This window comes from Hippopotamus amphibius, chromosome 7 (assembly GCF_030028045.1).
Source record: "Hippopotamus amphibius kiboko isolate mHipAmp2 chromosome 7, mHipAmp2.hap2, whole genome shotgun sequence".
Taxonomy (NCBI): domain Eukaryota; kingdom Metazoa; phylum Chordata; class Mammalia; order Artiodactyla; family Hippopotamidae; genus Hippopotamus; species Hippopotamus amphibius.
In genome coordinates this window covers 79,952,842-79,972,672 of record NC_080192.1, presented here as the reverse complement: position 1 = coordinate 79,972,672, position 19,831 = coordinate 79,952,842, and the positions used below count along the sequence as shown (strand labels likewise).

General features: G+C 43.2%; 1 protein-coding gene across 1 annotated transcript in view; it reads right to left on the bottom strand.

The window, feature by feature from the left end:
* SLC9A4 (solute carrier family 9 member A4) overlaps window positions 1–11,871 on the bottom strand; it is a 59,673-nt gene extending 47,802 nt beyond the window's left edge. The window contains exons 1-2 of the mRNA XM_057743037.1: window positions 11,616–11,871; window positions 5,849–6,312 (exon numbers count right to left, since the gene is read on the bottom strand). Of these exons, the coding sequence (XP_057599020.1) occupies window positions 5,849–6,312; window positions 11,616–11,871 (720 nt within the window). The remainder of the gene's footprint in view (window positions 1–5,848; window positions 6,313–11,615) is intronic.
* Between the last annotated feature and the right edge of the window lie 7,960 nt (window positions 11,872–19,831).

The following is a 19,831-nucleotide window of genomic DNA, read 5'->3' as shown; positions in this document are numbered from 1 at the left end:
TGTACTAAAAGCGTAATAAGAATTTTCCAGCGACCCTATGAGCTAAGGAATACCATCATCCCGATGTTATAGAAATTAGGCACAGACACGATCAGAATCTTTCCTGGAGTCACACACTGGACTCGGCCAAACAAGCCAGTTCTATTTTGGAGAAAGAGCACTGGATTCCCTACCAACTGGACCTGAGCCCAGTCTGCTCACTGGTAACATATGGGTTCTTTCCTGTCCCTCCGTGAGTTGAACATTCAGCAGGTAAGAATAACAGAAAAGAGATTGGGAAGAGACAGACCTGTGCCCCCATGTCCAGTCCTTCATGGCCAGGTAGGATGCCTTCGTGCAGTTTATTTTATTCCTTTTGCCTTATTTTCTTTATCTGTGAAACGCGGTTATTAACTCATGCCTCACAGTAAAATCTAAGGATGTAATAAAATAACAAACGCACAAGTGACTCCATACAGGGCCTGGATATAGCAGCTGCATCTCTCTTCCTGCTGTGACCTTGGTTGTGAGATTCAATTGGGGATACTAGTTATCATTTGAAAGCTACTCAGATTTTGTCTCCTCTCCCTTTGCCCAACATTAAGGATGTTCTTGTGATTGGCATCATAACCTGAAATATGCAGCAAGAGGGAGAAATAAGTGGACAAGAGACCTGGATGATCAAGTTTGTTGCTCTTTTGATGATTCTGAAGCATCTCCTCTTTAGCGGGAGGCAGCTCTTTTTGTGGATAAGGATCTGCAAAGTTGTCACATGTAACCCACTAATCACAGGTCTCTCTCCGGATGACTCAGACTTTCTGCTGAAAGAGTCCGCGTGTGATGGCTGCCCTCGGGCAGGCTCCCTCCTCAATGAAAGGGTGAGTCTAGGGCCCTTCGCTCAAAATACAACTGCCCTGAATTAAATACCAGTTGCTCTCAAACTGCTTTCTAAATCCAGCCCCGAACTTCTCCAGTTTCACGCAGGGACACAGAAGTGCCCCAGCGCACACTTAATATCACTGTGCTGTGGGTGACCACAGAGTTACCCGGAGTGACGTGCGGGCAGCCCCCACCCCGACCCCGGAGCCAACGCCGCAGCAGCTTCACTGGGGGGAGGTCAGAGCAGTGCCCTCAGCGGATACTCTGGTCAGCTGCAAATTATAATTTCATTTTGAAATGATCATTTAAAAAAAAAAGTCCAAGTGGAAACAATTAAACGTTGGGAAAGTCAAACAAATGTCGTTAGTGAAGAAACCCCAAGCCGTGATTGGCTCTAGATGTAAACCGTAGAGAAAATTCAGGCCGAAGTCAGAGTCTCCAGTTCAGAGGCAGCACCAGAGAGATAGCAGAGCCGCATGTTTTCATTGCTCATTAATAAAGACTATGTCTTGGTGACAACGTTTGGAGGTTGTAATAAGAAAGAGTGTGTTCTGTGAAAGTTCAGCGAGCTGATATTTAGAAAGTCATTCCTAAATTTCTCTAATAGTTCACAAAGGGAAAGTTGGACAATTATCCCAGAATGGGCTACCAGGAGGTAGCCTTGATGTTAACACGGATGAGCACCCTTGAGCGCACTGCCGTTGTGGGGTTACAGTCAGCAAGGGACCCCAGAGCACATGGATATGAGTAAAATGAGATGCTCTCTGGATAAACTGTGGAAGGAGGCATCGTGGCTCAGAGGGGCTGCCTTAGGAGGTGGAACTGGTTCCCAGCCAAGGACACTTACTCCATTGTAACAAAACCCAAAGTAAGAAAGCATCTAAAGAAAGAATGGGTGGGGGAAAGGGGATCTCCGAGAAGAATCTAGTCCAGTCCTTGTCCCAGATGTACCATCATTTTAGATCGAGATATATCAGCTTCTCACCACCTAAAGGCCACATACCAGTAGTTCTCAAACACCAGCCATCGTCTGAGGTGCTGGTTAAAAATACAGATGCCCAGGGTCTGTTCCCCGAGAGTGGGGGTCGGTGACTCTGGGATGGGGTTTGGCCATCAGAGCGCTCATCAAGCCCACCTGGGGGATTCTGAGGCTCCTGGCTTGAGGGCCACATGCTGAGAAATGAGATACATGAATGGGATGGCTGGAGTCCAGCCTCCCCTGGCAACCTGCCAACGACTTGGCTTTTGGAGATGCTCGCCCAGCAGGGAAGAACACGCAGGTCTGATGAGTCCGGTGTCGTTGTGCTCAGCACTTAGAGATGCTCATTATGAATGAATAAACTGGCTCCTGACTTCAAGTGTGGGTCTCCTCCACTTGGTGAATCCACCTGGGATATCTTGGATTATTTTCAAATGCTTTTCCCCTTAGTACTATCTACTTTTGCATAAAGTCCTCATGATAAAATATCATGTGACAGGATGAATAACAAGGTCCCACTATATAGCATAGGGAACTATGAGGGTGAGTCCAAAATTATCCGCACTCTGGCTGTAGAATTTATTTTAATTAACTTTTAGAAAAGACAAATACATCACTTTTTGACATAATCTTGCTGTTCAATACACTTTGTCCATCTGTCAACAAGCTTTCATACTCCCTCATTAAAAAATGTTTTAGGCTGAGCTGCAAGCCACGAATGTACCACTGTCATCACTTCTTCATCAGAAATGAATCCAGCTCCCTCTTGATGGCTAACACTTGTGCAACCTTCTTTGAACTTCTCCATCCATTCATACATACTTCTTCGCAACAAAACACTTTCTCTTTATTGCACAAAGTCTTTGATTTATAACGGCACGAGGTACATCCTCAGACCACAAAAAATGAATCACTGCCCGCTGCTCTTCTTTCATGCAAATCACAAGTGGGGCATCCATTTTTGCTCGCACCGAAGTTACAAATGAACTGATGTAACACATTCACACCTGCACAGCAGTGACTGGGGAGACAGTAGCCTTGAACGGAAAGCACTGATAAGACAGTGTGGCCAACAGAAGTTTTAATATAACCGAGTGTGAATAATTTTTCACTCACCCTCATATATTCAATATCCTGGGATAAACCACAATGGAAAAGAATTAAAAAAAGAATGTATATACGTGTATAAGTGAGTCACTTTGCTGTACAGCAGAAATTAACACAATATTGTAAATCAACTATACTTCAATAAAATAAATTAAAATTTAAAAAAAGAAAAAAAGTTACGAGTAAAGAACCAAAAAAATTTGTGTGCCAAGCGAATTAAATAATTAATTGTACAAAGGAGGAGAAACCTACATGTGCACGTTCTTTGGTTAGGCATAATCTCAGATGGTAAAATATGAAACCCAGGGCAATAAAAGAATACATTAGTGGGTTTGACTATGTACACATTTAAAACTTTTATAGGATAGAAGATACCATGATTTTAAGAAATTTAAGTGACAGAATGGGAGCAAATATTTGCTTTTTATGTAACATTTACAAGCTTAAAATTTAGATAAATTTAATGAGTTCCTACAAGTCAATTAAAAAAGAAAAAAAATCAGCAAGTGGTGTCAAAGAAAAATGGACAAGAAGCATTATTTGCATACAATAACTGGGACATATAAGAAAGTATTCATTGTTTATACAAAATTCAAATTTAAATGGTGTCCTGGAGTTTTTTTTTTATGTCTGGCAACCCTGAAAGGACATGAACTTCCAATTTACAGCATAAAAAACACTAATGATCCCCAATCGTTGAAAAGATGCTTAATACAGCTTAATACAGCAAACGTGTCATCCTTTTTTGCTCATTAGATGGGAAAACAATAAGAAAGCAATGCCCCTTGTTGACAGTGATACACGGAAATATGCACATAATACACTGTCTATGGAAATATCAGCCCATAAAGATTTCCAGAAAATCTTGGCAGCTGTGTACGTAAAAAATAAAATGAAGATTTAATACATCTGGTAAAACGGGAAGGGTCCTGAATGGCTCTACTGCAAGTTCCGCCTGCCGTCTGACTCCACGGTGAGGTCCCCCAGCCAAATAACCCTCCTTATCAAAGGGACCAGGCACAATATTTGTATATCCTTGTGTACAGGAGATCAGTTCCCTGCCAGTCTGCGGAATTATTCTAAAGAATTTGAAAAAGAATAGATCCATGTATATGTATAACTGAATCACTTTGCTGTACACCTAAAACTAACACGATATTGTTAATCAATTATGCTCTGATAAAAATAAAGAGAGAGAAAGCAGGGAACCTAGTCTCATTCATCATCATTTCCACCCAAGTGGTTAGCACAGTGCCCAGAACACAATAGGTACCAAGTAAACGTCTGTTAAAAAAAGTCAGTCACATCATCCCCTAGGAACCAGGAGGTACCCCATCCTTCTATCAGTCCCTCCCGTAACCCCTGATAGCTCACTCTGTTCTCCAGTGCAGCACCCATGCGGCCCTGAGTGGTGTGCGACGTCCCCCTGCCCCAGGCTGTGAGCATAAATGATTAGCACGCTTTCATGAGTCCCATCTGTTTAGCATCCGTGTCACTGCATAACCTTCTGCTGGGAATCCCTCCTTCATCAGTTGAATGAACAGCAGGTGCTTAGAGCAAATTTTTAAGTGTACCTATTTTTTACCCCAGAGACTTCACTTGCAAGGATATAGCAAAGACTCACAACTGGGGCAGGGAGGGTGGGGGGGACTCGAGGGTGGGGAGTCAAGGAAGGGAGGGAATACGGGGATATGTGTATAAAAACAGATGATTGAACCTGGTGTACCCCCCCAAAAAAAAAAAGACTCACAAGTGCAAAAACAGATGCAAGCAGAAACAGGAATACTTAAAGCAACACTGTTTTCTAACGTGAAACATTGGCAACCACCTGAATTTCCATCCGTCAAGAAATGGTTAAATAAATTATTGCAAATGTCATGTATGAAATACTCTGCAACAGTAGAAAAGAAGTCCAAGATGTGTTACTTCTCAGTGTACATAAGATGTAATCCCACCCAGTTTGTGTAGAATGATGTGCACTTACATCTGCCCACGTACATGCATGTGCCCACGGTAAAGAGGGAGAGAAATGCACACCGGATCCAAAGGGGTGAGGAGCGGGCCAGGCGGAGGCTTTTGCGCCTTACGCTGTATGATTTTGTACTGTTTGCATCTTTTACACCGAAAATGCATTCCAGTATTATTGATGTGATGTGATATCAATGTAAGAATAAGAAAAGTGCATCAAAGTTTATATAAAATCACATCGTGAACCCTGGTGAAGGTCTGAAGTAACATAAGGAAACTGAGCCATGCAACAGCCATTTGCTGGAATAGTCCACCACCTCCAGCCAAAGACACCTCTGGGACTTAACGCTCTGTGCTGATCCGGCCTGTAAACTCTTTGCGGCCTTTCTCCGGAAGGACTCCTAACCAAAAGTGCCCCATCACATTCTCCATGGGAGTCACACAATTGAGGCTGATATACACAAGCCAATGCATTTGTGCAAACCCTCCATCATCTCTCTCCCTACCCCCATCTTTTATTTAACTTCAGCATCTAAATCAGCGCTTAAAAAGAAAGCATATAAAGGGAAGGAGGGTGAGATCCCATGACTGAGAGAAAAAAAAAAAAAAAAAAACACAAATACTGCTTGTCCTAGTGTGAAAACCCAGAAGAGCCTTTACCCACGGTTTCTGCTTGCTGAGAAACTGAATTCACTAAAGAATCGCACATCCTCTATCTTGCTTCTCTCTTTAAAGAAGCTAGTGGATGGTGAGCAGCCTGGTGAGCTAGTGTGGGTACCGAGCAGATCTCAAGGGCAGTGACCAGAGCCGGGGCCACGCTGCCCTGGCCCATCTCTGTCTTGCTGGGCCCAGGCGTGCTGGGCCCAGGCGTGCCCGGCCTTCCTCCCCGCCCCGCCCCCCCCCATCTCCCTGGCGACGGTGGGGACTGCATCTCACCACACTGATGCCATCATTGAGGAGGGCCTCGCCGAAGATCATCATGTACAGCTGCTCGTTCACATGCGCCTCCTCGAACACGGCCAGCACAGCCACGGGGTCCACGGCCGAGATCAGGCTCCCGAACAGTAGGTTCTGAAGCATGTTGACGTCGCTTAGGCCGAAGGCCTGGACCTGGCAGACGAGGTAGAGCGAGAGGCCGATGCCGAAGGCGTTGATCAGGGCCCCCAGCCCCGCCCACCAGAGGATGGAGCCGATGTTCTCGAAGAAGGGCCGCGTGGGCATGAAGTACCCGCCCTCCAGGACGATGGGCGGAAGGAGGTACAGGAAGTAGATGCTCGAATCCATGACGGGAGGCGATTTGTGATCAGTGCCGAAGATAATGGCTCCCACCAGCGCCCCGACGAGGATGAGCAGGCAGCTCTCGGGCATGAGGCCCGGCAGCCGGTGGTAGAGGTGGAAGCCTGCGAAGAGCAGAGAACCACGTTTAGACGTTGGCAAATAACCCGGCTCTGGTCCCCAGAACACCAGGGAGGGTGGGCAAGAGGCCTTTCAAAGCCACGCAGATGGGAGCATCTCCCAGCCTCAGCGTCCATCTGTAGCAGGAGCTGCAAGTGTGGCCAGGGCTTGACAAAATCAAGTTCTTCCCACCCAGTGCAGGTGACAGCATCATCTCATCCAGCCGTGCCCTCCTGCCTCCTCCTTCCTATTTTTCCCATGGAGAGGATCTGATGGGTGGAACTCTTCTGTTCTCATGCAAAACCCACCTTTGAAGCTCCTGCAAGGTTCTATCACAGTGACCTAAACCCCAGCTCCTTCCAAACTTACCTTACCTCATTTCCTTCACCAAACAAATGAATAAATAAAAATGAAAAGTCTTTATTTTGTTTCCCTTATTTAACCAATGACATTGCCACCCAGTCAGCCACCTAAGAGGAAATCAAGTCGCGTTCTTGTGGGGACTCCATCACCTTTGCCCCTTTGTGCAATTGGCAACCTATTTCATCAGTTACATCTCCCACTAGCCGCTCCCATAGTCCATCTCCTCCTGTTCACTCCTGCAGCCATTGTTTTCGCTGAGAGTTTCTCCACTTCTCATCCTACTCACAGCGGTGTTCTCCTGATCTCCTACCTCACCCTCCACCTCCTGGTCCATTTCACATCCTGCTGCCAGATGACTGTTCTATACCATGCACATCTGATTGTCACATTCCCCACCTGAGACTCTGAAGGCACACAAAGCATCTCATGGAATTTAAACTGAGAATATTTGTTAAGCATCCCCTGTGCCAAGAACAACCCACTGTACCTCTTGGTGGAGGACCAAATGTGTTTTCTACAATTCCAACTATTGATGACATTTTAGAAACATTATTAACAAATAAGAAGATAAAGTCAATATATTGTATAAGTGTACAAGGAAGTGTATATTGAATGTATCAACAAATACAATGAGAGATCCAGGCACAACAGGCCGCCTGGGGCTCTCCCTGGGTCCATATCCTGTACAGTGTCACGGTCTTCATACATCCTACACTACGGCCAAGCTCACACCTTTTCACCCTGCAGGCCTCCTTTCCTGTCTCTATATTCTATTATTGCGGACAGGATTGCTCTTCTCTTCAACCTATTTTGATCCTGCTCAATGTTTGAGGTTAAGCTTTTCCCAAACTCCTCTCAAGGAAATAATACGTCCTCCTCTGAATTATTGTAACATTTTTTCTGTACCTGTGTAACAAAAAAATGATCCCTTTCTACTATTTTTGGTCCATGACTTTTCTCACCTACTAATCTCTGAGCTCCTTAAACTCAGGTGGAATGGCACGCATCTTTATATCTCCCCAAAGCACTAAGCAAGATTTCTTGTCCATAACAGCATGTCTAATTGCTGAAAGTATCTTGTGTTTAAATGAATGAATGAACAGGTCAACTGTTTATCAGAGAAGATCTTTCATGGGAAAGAGATGTTGAACAGGTTTTGGAGAATGAGTAGGACTTACATAGTCAGACCACAGAAGGGAAGGCATTTTAGGAGGGAAGAACTCCAAGAGAACGAGGGGAGAGACAGGATGGCCCAGCCAGGTATTTTTGAAATTCACTGAGGAGATTCATCTGACTGGAGCAAATTTTAAGTAGGAAGAGTACTGATTCTTTTTTAAATTTTTATCAGCGTATAGTTGCTTTACAATGTTGTGTTAGTTTCTGCTGTACAGCAAAGTGAATCAGCTATACATACACATATATCCCCTCTTTTTTGAATTTCCTTCCTGTTTAGGTCACCACAGAGCACTGAGTAGAGTTCCCTGTGCTATACAGTAGGTTCTCATTAGTTATCTATTTTATACATAGTATCAATAGTGTATTCATGTCAATCCTTATCTCCCAATTCATCCCACTACCCAGCTTCCCCCTTGGTATCTACACTTTTGTTCTCTACATCTGCATCTCTATTTCTGCTTTGTAAATAAGATTGTCTATACCATTTTTTTTCAGATTCCACATATATGCGTTAATATACAATATTTGTTTTTCTCTTTCTGCCTCACTTCACTCTGTATGACAGTCTCTAGGTCCATCCATGTTTCTACAAATGACCCAATTTCATTCCTTTTTATGGCTGAGTAATATTCCATTGTATATATGTACCACATCTTCTTTGTCCATTTGCTCTGTTGATGGGCATTTAGACTGCTTCCATGTCCTGGCTATTGGAAGAGTACTGATTTTTGAGCCAAGCAATGGAGGGCCTGAAATTCAAGGCTACAGAGTGTAGGCTCCCTACCTTAGGCCTTGGAGGCCATGGAATGTCTCCTTAGGAAGTTTTAGGTTCAGCCATCCAAAGGGCACATGGATTTCCCTGACTTTGAACTTCTCTATCACCATCAGCAGGCAGGTTAATACAATGGAGTATAATTAGTATCAAGAGACACTAATTAGTACCAAGACACCCAGCCCACTGGCTTCAAGATCAGCTTAAGGCCTCCTTCTAAAGTGCTGCTGTCTCCATTTCCTAATGACAATTTCCTTCTTCTCCTTCTCCCCTCTTCTCCACTTCCTCCTTCTCCAACTTCTTTAACCACATTTAAATTTTAAAATGTGTAAAGGAGGCAGAAGAGCCTATAGTGTGATTTTCTCAGGCCCTGTGTCTCCCCAGTCTGGTTCTGCTTCCAGGGGTCCAGTTTCCTGAAAAAATAGATCCAGTATCACCTGCGGGAAGGCCAGCTTGCAGTCTGCACCTACACAGTGGCAGCAGGAAGAGGCTTCAGCCTGTAAGAGTGACCCTTTAAGGGAAATGCCATGTGGATTTCATGTCACAACTCTTCTCCCCTTCTATAATGGACCAGATAGTCAATCACTTTGAGACTTTACAGTTCCAGAGCCTGAAACTTAAATGGCCATGAATAACAAAGTCCTGCCTGAAAGTCAAAGATGGCCCTTGTCAGAGCACCTACGAGGCAGTGCTAGATTTACCCAACTTCCCCCTTGGGGTCAGGGACCACAGTCAACCCCACACATTGCCTGGGCACTCAATAAATGTCTCTTGATAGAATGACTCAATAAAAGAATGAATGATAATACTAGCAATTGTTAATTACATTTTGATTCGAGATTTATAATATAGAATCTAAAAAATCTATATGGGTTCCTTAAGTGTTAAAGGTGTATGTCATTATTGTTATTTTTTTTGCCCCCGGTGAACAAGCTACCACATATAAAGCTACAAGCCCAGTGCTTGACACATAGATTCAATAAATTTCACCTTCTTTTCATGTCCAATACAAAAATAATCTGAATTCTTAAAGACCAGCAAATATGAAATTGTGCTTGAATAAACATGATCAACTGATAACCTATTTCAGTTATTTTCTTTTTCTAAAGTATGCAGAGTTGGGTCCACATGAATATCAAGAATATTTAAACAGCAGTTCAATGAACAATAGCATCCTCACAGGATTCTGAATTTGTAGACATAATTTGGGCACATACAATACCTCTCTCTAAAGGACAATATGTGTTTTGTGCTGATATAAAACATACACTTTGTGCATTGAGATGTTTACTGATATAAAATGGAAGCCTCTTTTCCATTAGAAAATCCCTATTTTCATCAAAAAGAGATCTTAGAAATAATTTCGCAGATGAACAAACTAAGATTAAGAAAGACGAAGTTACTAGCTAGTCAGCGGCAGATCCAGTTTCCTGATTCCAGACCCACTTCACACATTACTGTGAAGAGCAAAGGAGTGGGTGGGGCCAGAATCTCTGGCATTTTGACAAAGGAAAACTCAAGATCACATAACATCCCCTTGAACTCTCTCAGTATCCCTGTGCTTGCGTGAAAGGTGTTAGACCCCTAGCTCTGAACTGAGAATATCATCCCTCTGGAAACCCATTTTCACTTGAGCCCTTCTCAGAAATAACACGAGACCCTCTTTGTCGTTTAGTCATTTGATAAACCGCACGAGATTTCTTCAAACTAACAATTTCATGCTATCTTCACAGCTTATGAGCTCGAAATGAATGGCAGCTATAAAGTGCACCTAATGAATATGCCAGTGCCCCCAGCATCCATAGGGAGGGAGTTAGATGAAACGACAAAGCCCAGCACCCTGATGCCACGGAGCTAACTGCCCGATTTCATGGCTCAACCCATATTTCACAGCCGTTCCAGAGGAAACATATAAATAAGCACCAACATGTTTCATAAGGTCTACTTCAATGAAGCAATCTATCTAGTCAGGTAGCAAATTTCATAACTAAGGCAAAGGAGACGTTACCCTTGACAACTGAAATAATTGTATCAGTTTTCCACTCTGGAATAAGCTGTTTTGAAGTAGACAAGGGGGTGACATTGGAGATTAAATTGTCACAGAGTGGAAACCATCACTTTGGTTTTGGGCACAAAAACCTTGGTTAGAATTTCATCCATTAATTTGAATCCACTTTATGTCACAGAGGAAACCAGGGGTGCTCCTCTGGCTTCATCTGACTCAGCTGTAAACCCAGATTTTACTGACAGAGACCATCCCTGTTCCATATTCCATCCCTGAGTGATATGAGTGGCCTCTGGTTGCCTTGTTTCTTGCTTTCTGTCAATTTGCAAGGAGCACACCCCACTTTTAAAGAATAAACAATGCAAGCATTGATGAAGCCCATGGTTCCATGGCCAAGAATGAAGGAAGCACATTTTACAGAAGAATCATTATGTGGTTCCTGAATTTTCCAATGGGCATCCTTCCAAGGTCGACATACTTTACTCTGTATTTCTTAAAGCATAGAACTTGAGATTTTTACATACTAAATAATGTCACATGGCTGTCACCCTGAAGGGAGAGAAAATCAAAAACAACCCAGAGCCCAGAAGTAGGCTCTTAAATTTCAAAACACAACCCAAAGGGACTTCCCTGTTGGTGCAGTGGATAAGACTCTGCACTCCCAATGCAGGGGACCTGGGTTCAATTCCTGGTCAGGGAATTAGATTCCACACGCATGCCTCAACGAAGGAGCCTGCCTCTCGCAAGTAAGACCTGGTGCAACCAAATAAATAAAAAATAAACAAAACAAAGAAACCCAAAAAAAACACAACCTGAAGAATTAAATGGCTTGACAAAAATCAGTTATGTCTTTCCCTGACTCAAGAATAGAATTTATGTAATAGAAGCAACAGGTGAAATCCACTTAATCCACCATCTACGAGGCATTTTTCACACACATTATCTCACGTGAAAAAGAACACCCCAAACCAGATAGATGTTTGGGGGCTTACCTATTTTTGCAAGGGATGCTAGGAGTATCCAGAGGGTGACCTCGTAAGGAATTTGCACATAGTCATAATCCAATGCAAAAACAGATACCGTCTCAGCTGGCTCGGAGCTGGCAGCAGCAAACCGAACGTTAGCCTCATGCTGGGCAGAGGAATCTGTGGATTCGTTCAGGTCAGAAGATGCTCCACAACAGTTCAGGGCCACTAGCAAGAAAAACCAGTTCCAAGGACTGAAAGGCACAAGCATCTGAAAACCCATGCTGTGGGGTTCTCTTACCACGTGTGCCCTTGTGCGCCGCACTTCTGAAGTGAGGAGGGTTTCCAGAGAGCGGCAGCATCCACCTGGGTCACAGGTGATACCCGTACAGTCTGTGGGTCATTCCAGGAAGAGTCCGAGCGTGTCATTGAGTTCTGAGTATAGATGTCTTCAAATCATCTGTAAAATATTTGTGTTCAGGCAACCCAGCCTCTGGCTCAGATGCATTTTGTCGTTCAATAGACTTGAGAAAGCCTAGGGAATTACCTGTGCGACCTTCATGCGATTGTGATTTGAAGAGAAATTTATGAAGCAAAACTATCTCTTCATTCAAAGCTGTTCCTTCACTTCACTGCACATTGGTTTCATTTGGTTAGTGAAAATTAAAAAGGACACCACGGTGCTCATTCCAGATGTCACTAGAGCCCTTCTAACCAGGAAGAGAATCCTTCCCTCTCTTACCAGATCCCAGGAAAGGAGCTACCTGTCTGGCACTTGCTCCTTCTCTCCTCCCCCTGCTCGCTCACTTGTTTTGAATGGCCAAGGCTGCAGGTAGCTCTTGCACTACACTTAATTATTTGCTCAGATTTGACTTTTGTAATGAAATGCTTTTCCTGAGTTCTCTGGAGGTTACACTGCTGACACCTAGTGGGCAGTCACAATAATACACCTTGGGCGGGTTCAAGGATGAATGATTAAGGTCTAATTATCATCCAAACCAGGGCACTTATGAAAGCACAAGAGACCTATTAATAATTATGCCAGACCATAATTGTAAACCAGGGCTCTCCTGGAAAACTGTGCCATGTGGTCTCTATAAAAGGGGAAGGAGGAGGAGGAGTTTGTAGCATAGAATATGACTGGACAGTAATTCAAAATATGAAATTCCAGCTCTCCATAAACTTTACAAAGAACTGAAAAAAAAAAAGAATAATCAAAGGAACAAGCTCCACTAAATACATCTAAAACCAATTTTGAAAAATTCTGTGACATCCAAACTTTTTATTTTAAATAATTGTGTTTTATGGCCTATTCGTTCAAAAGAAGCAGTATAACAGACTGTTTTTGGAAGAATATTGAGACAGGTGCTATGAATCTACTCCTATTTCTTCTACATCTGGCCAGGTGACTGTAGCCAAGTCATTTACCTTTCAAAGCATCCTTTTCTGAAAAGAGGGAACACTTCATCGAGTGTCCAGGAGCTTTAAATGAGATAAAGCAAGTAAAGTATCTGGCATATAATTGGCACTTAACAAATGTTAGTTTTATTATTAATCACATTTATGAGTGTATCTGAAGATAGAAACTCTGTTGCAGTGATAAATAATGCTCAATAGAGAATAAAAATTATTGTTAATAACATAGACTATCTTAGCATCTCCTTCCATATCAAACTGCAGAACGATTTGCATCTTTTTTCTTCGTTAATATTAGTGAGTGTAGACGATTCCCACTCCAGCCCCATGCTCTGCAAAGATCATTGGAAAACTGAGGTAGACAGTGTTGGGGAGGCTAGATTCTAGATGTAACTTCTTAGTAAGGCAATAGAACTAAAAGCTCACATTTAGATTGTTTTTTTTTTTCCTTTCCTTCACAGTTTATCTCTAAAATGGACCAGATCCAGTCACTAAAATGGAACTATCAGGTGAACCATAAGAAGATGACCATATTGGGTCAACTTTTTTTTTTCAGAAAAGGTTACATGAATAGCTTTGTAATGGACAACTTCATAATAGATATTTTATCTTTTTATATGAATTTGATTTTATGTTTCTTCTAAAAAGAAAAGAGAGCGAGTTTCCCATGGTGCTCTGTGGAAAGACCAAAACTAAGAATCAGGAAGTCTCTGTCCTCAGGTGTTAATTATCTGATTGACTTTGAGAAAGTCACTTTACCTGTTTGAGCCCCAGTGAAGATGCTATACCAGGTATTCTTTTCCTGCTCTAAATTTCTGTTTGTGAATATATGACAACATGTTTTAATCAATTGTTAGCTGATGGTATCAGAGAAGTGATGGCAATGTAGGGAGGGGAGCAGAAGAAAAACTAGAATTCCTACTAACTTCTTCCAGGATGAGGTTTTGTTGTCAACCTGGTCAACTTTTGGTATCACTTCCATGCATTCAATAGTACTTTCACACAGCTGCCTGAATATTCTTTCTAAAATGCCTTCTTAATCCAGATTCCCTAGAAGACAGTATGAGACAAAGCTTAAGTGAGTTCTGCAAACCAAAGGCAGCAAGATTAAGACAAAAAGGGAAGCAAGGGAGGAACACTTACAGAATGACAGTGTGAGAGCCCAAGACCCTCTTGCTAGTAGAAAATCCATCACTGGTAAGAATTGTTAAAAATTAAAAACAAAACAAAGCAACCATTCAGTCTCTGAAAATGGTCCTGGGGACATATAACAATTGAAGACAATCTTCTAAATATTTGTACGGAAAACCTGCAAGAGCCCGTGTCCTGGCCTGTTTCTTCCTCCTACTTCCCAGCTCAGTGTGAGAAAAACTCTACTCTGGGTGGGTAAAGCCAAGAGGATGGGGCTCCCTGTAGCCCCAGCTCCCAGTTGAGGGCTACAGTTTCTACCCAGAAAATCACGCTGTCAGTATTTGTCATCAAACCCTCTTCCCCCAAGCAATGTGTTGCATAAGCTCTATTGCAGGCAAATGTCACTGAGAGACCTCCTCTTCTATAAGCTCCACTCACAGGCTTGCAATTCTACCCCAGGCATGGCAGGCCAAGAATACTGGGCCCAAAACACTCTCACCCCAGCTTCCTCTTAGGGTTCAGTTTCTGCACAAATGAAGACGAGCCAAGAAGAGTAGGAGCTACTGCCCCTGTACAGCATCCCCTTCATAAAGCAGGGGTGCCACTCTAAATGAAGCAGGTTGCTGTTCTGTACTCCTTTTGGGAGCAGTAGAATAGAGGTTCTGTTAAAGTATGAGGCAGGCCATAGAACAGAGAACTCCATATCTGTATCAGTACTCCATATCAGTATCTCTAAGGGAACTTAACTTTATTTGAAATAGAATGTAGGGAGGTTCAAGCCTAAGGGCACTGTCAAAAATAATGGAGATTTAGGTAGTGAGCAAATAAGAAGAGCTGGTTTTTCCATGAGATCTATATATGAAAGGGTAGACCAGTTAGAAGTTTAAAAGAAGAACTATGGAAAGAAACACCTGAGAAGAGCCATTGTGGGGTCAGAGAAGTGTCAAAGACTGGCCTCAAAGTTTATTCCTGCAAAGATTACCCTGCACTTGAACTGAATCAGACTGTGGAGCAATTTCTGACCCAAGGCATGTAGAAAACAGTAGATCTGGATTATTCAGCTAGAAATTACTGCATGTGGAATGATATCAACAGGGACAACAGCTCAGATGTAAGCTTAACAGAGAGACCAGTGAAAGAGTAAAAGAGAACCCTGGTTTCACTGTCATCCTGGGCGAGAGAGGAAGAGGTCAAGGGGATTATGAGAATGCCCAAGGCTATACTGGCTGAAGGGCAACATTAAAGTCTGTGTAGGGAAATAGATTTTACTGAAATATCAATAGTTCATCCATGTTGCTAAACAAATAAATAATCAAGCAACAACAAAACCTGGAGGTAGGGGAGGTGAAGAATCAGTATCAAGAATTGCAAGGACTTCCCTGGTGGTGCAGTGGTTGAGAATCTGCCTGCCAATGCAGGGGACATGGGTTCAATCCCTGCTCTGGGAGGATCCCACGTGCCTTGGAGCAACTAAGCCTGTGTGTCACAACTTTTGAGCCTGTGCCCTAAAGCCCGTGGGCCACAACTATTGAGCCCATGTGCTGCAACTACTGAAGGCCACACACCTAGAGCCTGTGCTCCACAAACAAGAGAAGTCACCACAATGAGGAGCCCACACACCACAATGAAGAGTAGCCCCCTCACTCTGCAAGTACAGAAAGCCCATGTGCAGCAACGAAGACCCAACACACCCAATAAATAAATAAGTAAATAAATAAATTAAAAAAAAAAAAAAAAGAATTGCTACAGGGACTTCCCTGGTGGCACAGTGGTTAAGAACCCACCTGCCAATGCAAGGGACATGGGTTCAATCCCTGCTCCAGGACGATCCCGCATGCTGTGGAGCAACTAAGCCCGTGTGCCACAACTATTGAGCCCACCTGCTGCAACTACTGAAGCCTGCACATCTAGAGCCCATGCCCTGCAATAAGAGAAGCCACTGCAATGAGGAGCCTGCACATCACAATGGAGAGTAGCCCCTGCTCTCCGCAACTAGAGAAAGCCTGTATACAGCATCAAAGACCCAACGCAGCCAATAAATAAATAAATAAATTTATATAAAAAAGAATTGCTACAAAGTTATTTAAAATGTCCAGTTTTTAACAACAATAATAAAAATATTCTAAACTTATTGGCGATGCTTCTACAACTCTGCAACTATACTAAAAACCACTAAATTGTACACCTTAAATGCGTGAATGGTATAACTTGTGAACTATATCTCAATAAAGCTCTTTTAAAAACTAGAAAATGAGACAACATTCATTTTTTACTACTTAGCAGCCATAGCTTCACAAGGGAACACAATTGGTGCCTTGGTCACTTGGGGTGTCTTCCAGAAAGCCATGTGGATTCACCATGCTTCAGAGAAGTCTATGGGAGATGGGGAAGAAGAGAAAGGATTTCTCTGGAGGGTTCTTTCCCATTTCCTAATGATCCACTTCCGTCCCACAGGCCATTAACTCTTTATATTCCAGATGTGCTTACGGAGTACCTGTGGAAGCCTGATCGTACACCTTGCAGTGGGGACTTCACATTGACCTGGAAGCAGAAGGAAGAGCCACAGCCTCCTTGGGTCCAGACAGGCTTAGACCATGGAGGGCTTCAGCCTTCAGGAGTATCCATTGATCAACTCCATTGATACTGCTGGAGCAGAAGACAGTAGAGGAGCTGCCATATGTCTTACTACACCCCTCCCCTCAAAATGTCAGATCTAGGGAACTGGGGCAAACAATGGCTTCAATTTGGAACCCCTACCCACCCCCCCACCACACACACACACACACACACACACACACACACACACACACACACACCACACTGTAACCCATGGGGGTCAGAACTGGAGGATGAACTGCAGGTCCTTGCATGAAACAACGTGATGCTGTTCATCACTGGTCATGAAAACTGACCTCAAAGCATACAGAGAAATCCTGAGCTTGCTAGCTCCCTAAGACTATCACACATCTATTGGCTAAGGAATGAATGTTCCAACAATAGCTATTGGTGCACTGGCTCAAGGGCATTTGCCCAAGAAGAACAATCTGATGTGGGACCAGGTGAGCCAGCAAGGTTATAGCAGCCAGAGCAGGTGGTCAAGGCCCACATAGATGGAGCCAAGCAAATCCCAGGGGCAGCAGAAGGTGGGAGCACATAAACTGGGTCTGCTTAAAAAGAAGAAAGTGCCTCTCTGATCAGTTCATCCCTTAGCATGATCTAGGTGGTTCTAACCCCTGATTATATCTCCTGCTCCACTTACCCAAAACTACTTAAAGTTCCTGTGAGAAGTCTTACCTCTCTTTCAAACCTACATAATTGTAAATGCAGCTCCCTTAGACTGGAATAATCCAATTCTATCCCCCACCACTGCCCTTAATCTGAATTCTGGTCCTTTAGGACCAGGGCAGAAGCATCTCACTTCTTTCCACTCTGGGAGGTGGTTTCTCTTGGAACTCCTCCCACCAGACTCTGAGCTCATCAAAGCAAGGTCAGTCATCATGCTTCCCTTCAAGTTTTCAGTGCCTGACACAAAGGGCTGCATTTGATTGATAGATGTTGAAATCCATGTTGAAACGAAAATGTTTTTACACCAGCTTCAGTTGTTCCACAATCTGGAAAACTCTTCCTTCAAAGCTTCTCAGAAAACTCATTTCCATCCAAGGTAGACTGCTAGGAAGTCTTGCTGGAAAATTTGTATCTTGAGAAAGCTTCTTAGTGAAGCAATACCATGGTGTGGTTAAGAACACAGATGCTAGAGCTAGACGATCTGGGTTCAAACCTCAGCTCTTCTATTTACTGGCTACGTGACCTTGGGAAAGTTACCGAACCTTTCTGTGCCTTGGTTTCCTCATTTGTAATGTAAGGAAAGGAATAAACATAAAAAGTGTTCTGTGTATTTAATGACTTAATATCCATAAAGTGCTTAGAGCAGTGCCTGACACATAAAACACACTAAGTATGAATGTAAAAAATGGGGGAGAAGATGTAATGGAGGTGAGGAGGGCATTTCTTCACTGGACAAACATGAAGAATTGTTTTCATATGTCCTGGGAAGGAGAGGAAAGAAAAGGTGTTGTCTCAGAAGAGAATATGATGTTTCAAGAACACATTTTATGTGGTGCAGGTTTCCTTGATTAGAACCAAGAGGATGTAGACATTGGGGGTAGTGGTCAGGGCAATTGATAAGAAGGTGCCTTTGAAATTCAGTCCTCATAGTGTAATTGAAACTAATTCTTTCTGATGTGTCTCCGTGGTAATAAGATCTCAATAATAATTATTGGTTAACTTAATTCCTTTGGAAAGATCGATTCCTGAGGTATAAGAGCACCACAGAACTGCTGACACTCCCTAACTATAGTTGTACATAGAAAAAGAGATTTGAAATATGAAGGAGGGAAAACTCAGCTTTTACTTGCAAAGCAGAACATTGAAGGAATCATTCTGGAATTTCAGGTCAGCAGCAAGCTACTGAATTATCTGAAGCTTTTGGTCTAATTATCCAGATAATTGTATTAGCAGTAGAAACATGGCTTGCTCTGACCATCTTTGGTGTCAGCTCTCAAGAACCCTTGTGAGCCTTGTCATCTGCTCTTCTAAACCCGTCTACTCATAGAGTTCAATGGTGGGGAGGGAATGACATCCTTTACCCAGTGGATCCCTTATCATTTAAGTGACCAAATCCGGTCCACCCTCTTGAGACTAATTAAGGGGTGATGCACCCAGCAGGGAATCTCCCATCACCCAGGGCTTCAGCTGTGCGCAGCTGGCAGTAGAGTTTGGGGGGGTTGATTTTCTTCCCTCTTTACCCTGTTTCCTAAAGCAACTTTTGTCTTAGAAAAATTCTAAAAGAAACAAGAGCTAAACAGACTATTCTGCGCCTGTCCATGGTGAATTAGAAAATCATCTCCCTCCAAGAATAGTTTTAAAGATGATCATCTTTTCTTCCTTTCCATAGTATGCAGTAAAATTGACCTTACTGGAAAGTATCTGCGCAGCACTTCTGGAGCTGAAGTATCTGCTGCTTGCCCCTGAGCTCTTGTTACTTCGCTGGGGCTCAAATTTTATTCTTTTTTTAGGAAGAAAGAAGAAGAAGAAAGCAGTGATAGAGAATTGGTCAGTGCTGTCCAGAAACATGACTTGTTTTCCAAGCCCACAGCTAGCAATTAAGCTGAATGGCCTCAGATCAAGGTCTGGCGCATCATACCCCTAAATTGAAAGCCTGCATCCCAACCTGGAGCGAAGTCAAGAGCTTTGACCCTGCTTTCAGGACAGAAAAGCCAAGCTCTGTCTCTGCTCCCCAAAGTCAAACTTCTACTACTCAGAGAGAAACAGAGGGTGCTGCGGAAGGCTGTAATCAACTCAGGGAGATTCCCCGTTATGAGGAGAAGAGGAGAGGCACCATGGTGGTGCAGGTGGGTGGGATGGGTGTGAATATGAGCTCTGACATGGAACAGGTCTTCACACCAGAGGATGGGTAGTGTCATGGTCTTACACTTCAAATGTGGTTGCTCCCCTAAGGGAATAGAGATTTTGTAGAGGAGAGAAACTTGAAGTTGTGTGATCCTGGGTATGTCCTAAACACCTCCAAGCCTCAGCTGCCTTATTGATGATGATGGTGGTGGTGGTGGTGAAGGTGAAGGTGGTGGTTATGATGGTGATGACGATGACTGTCTTAAAGGTGGTGTGAAGATGAAGTG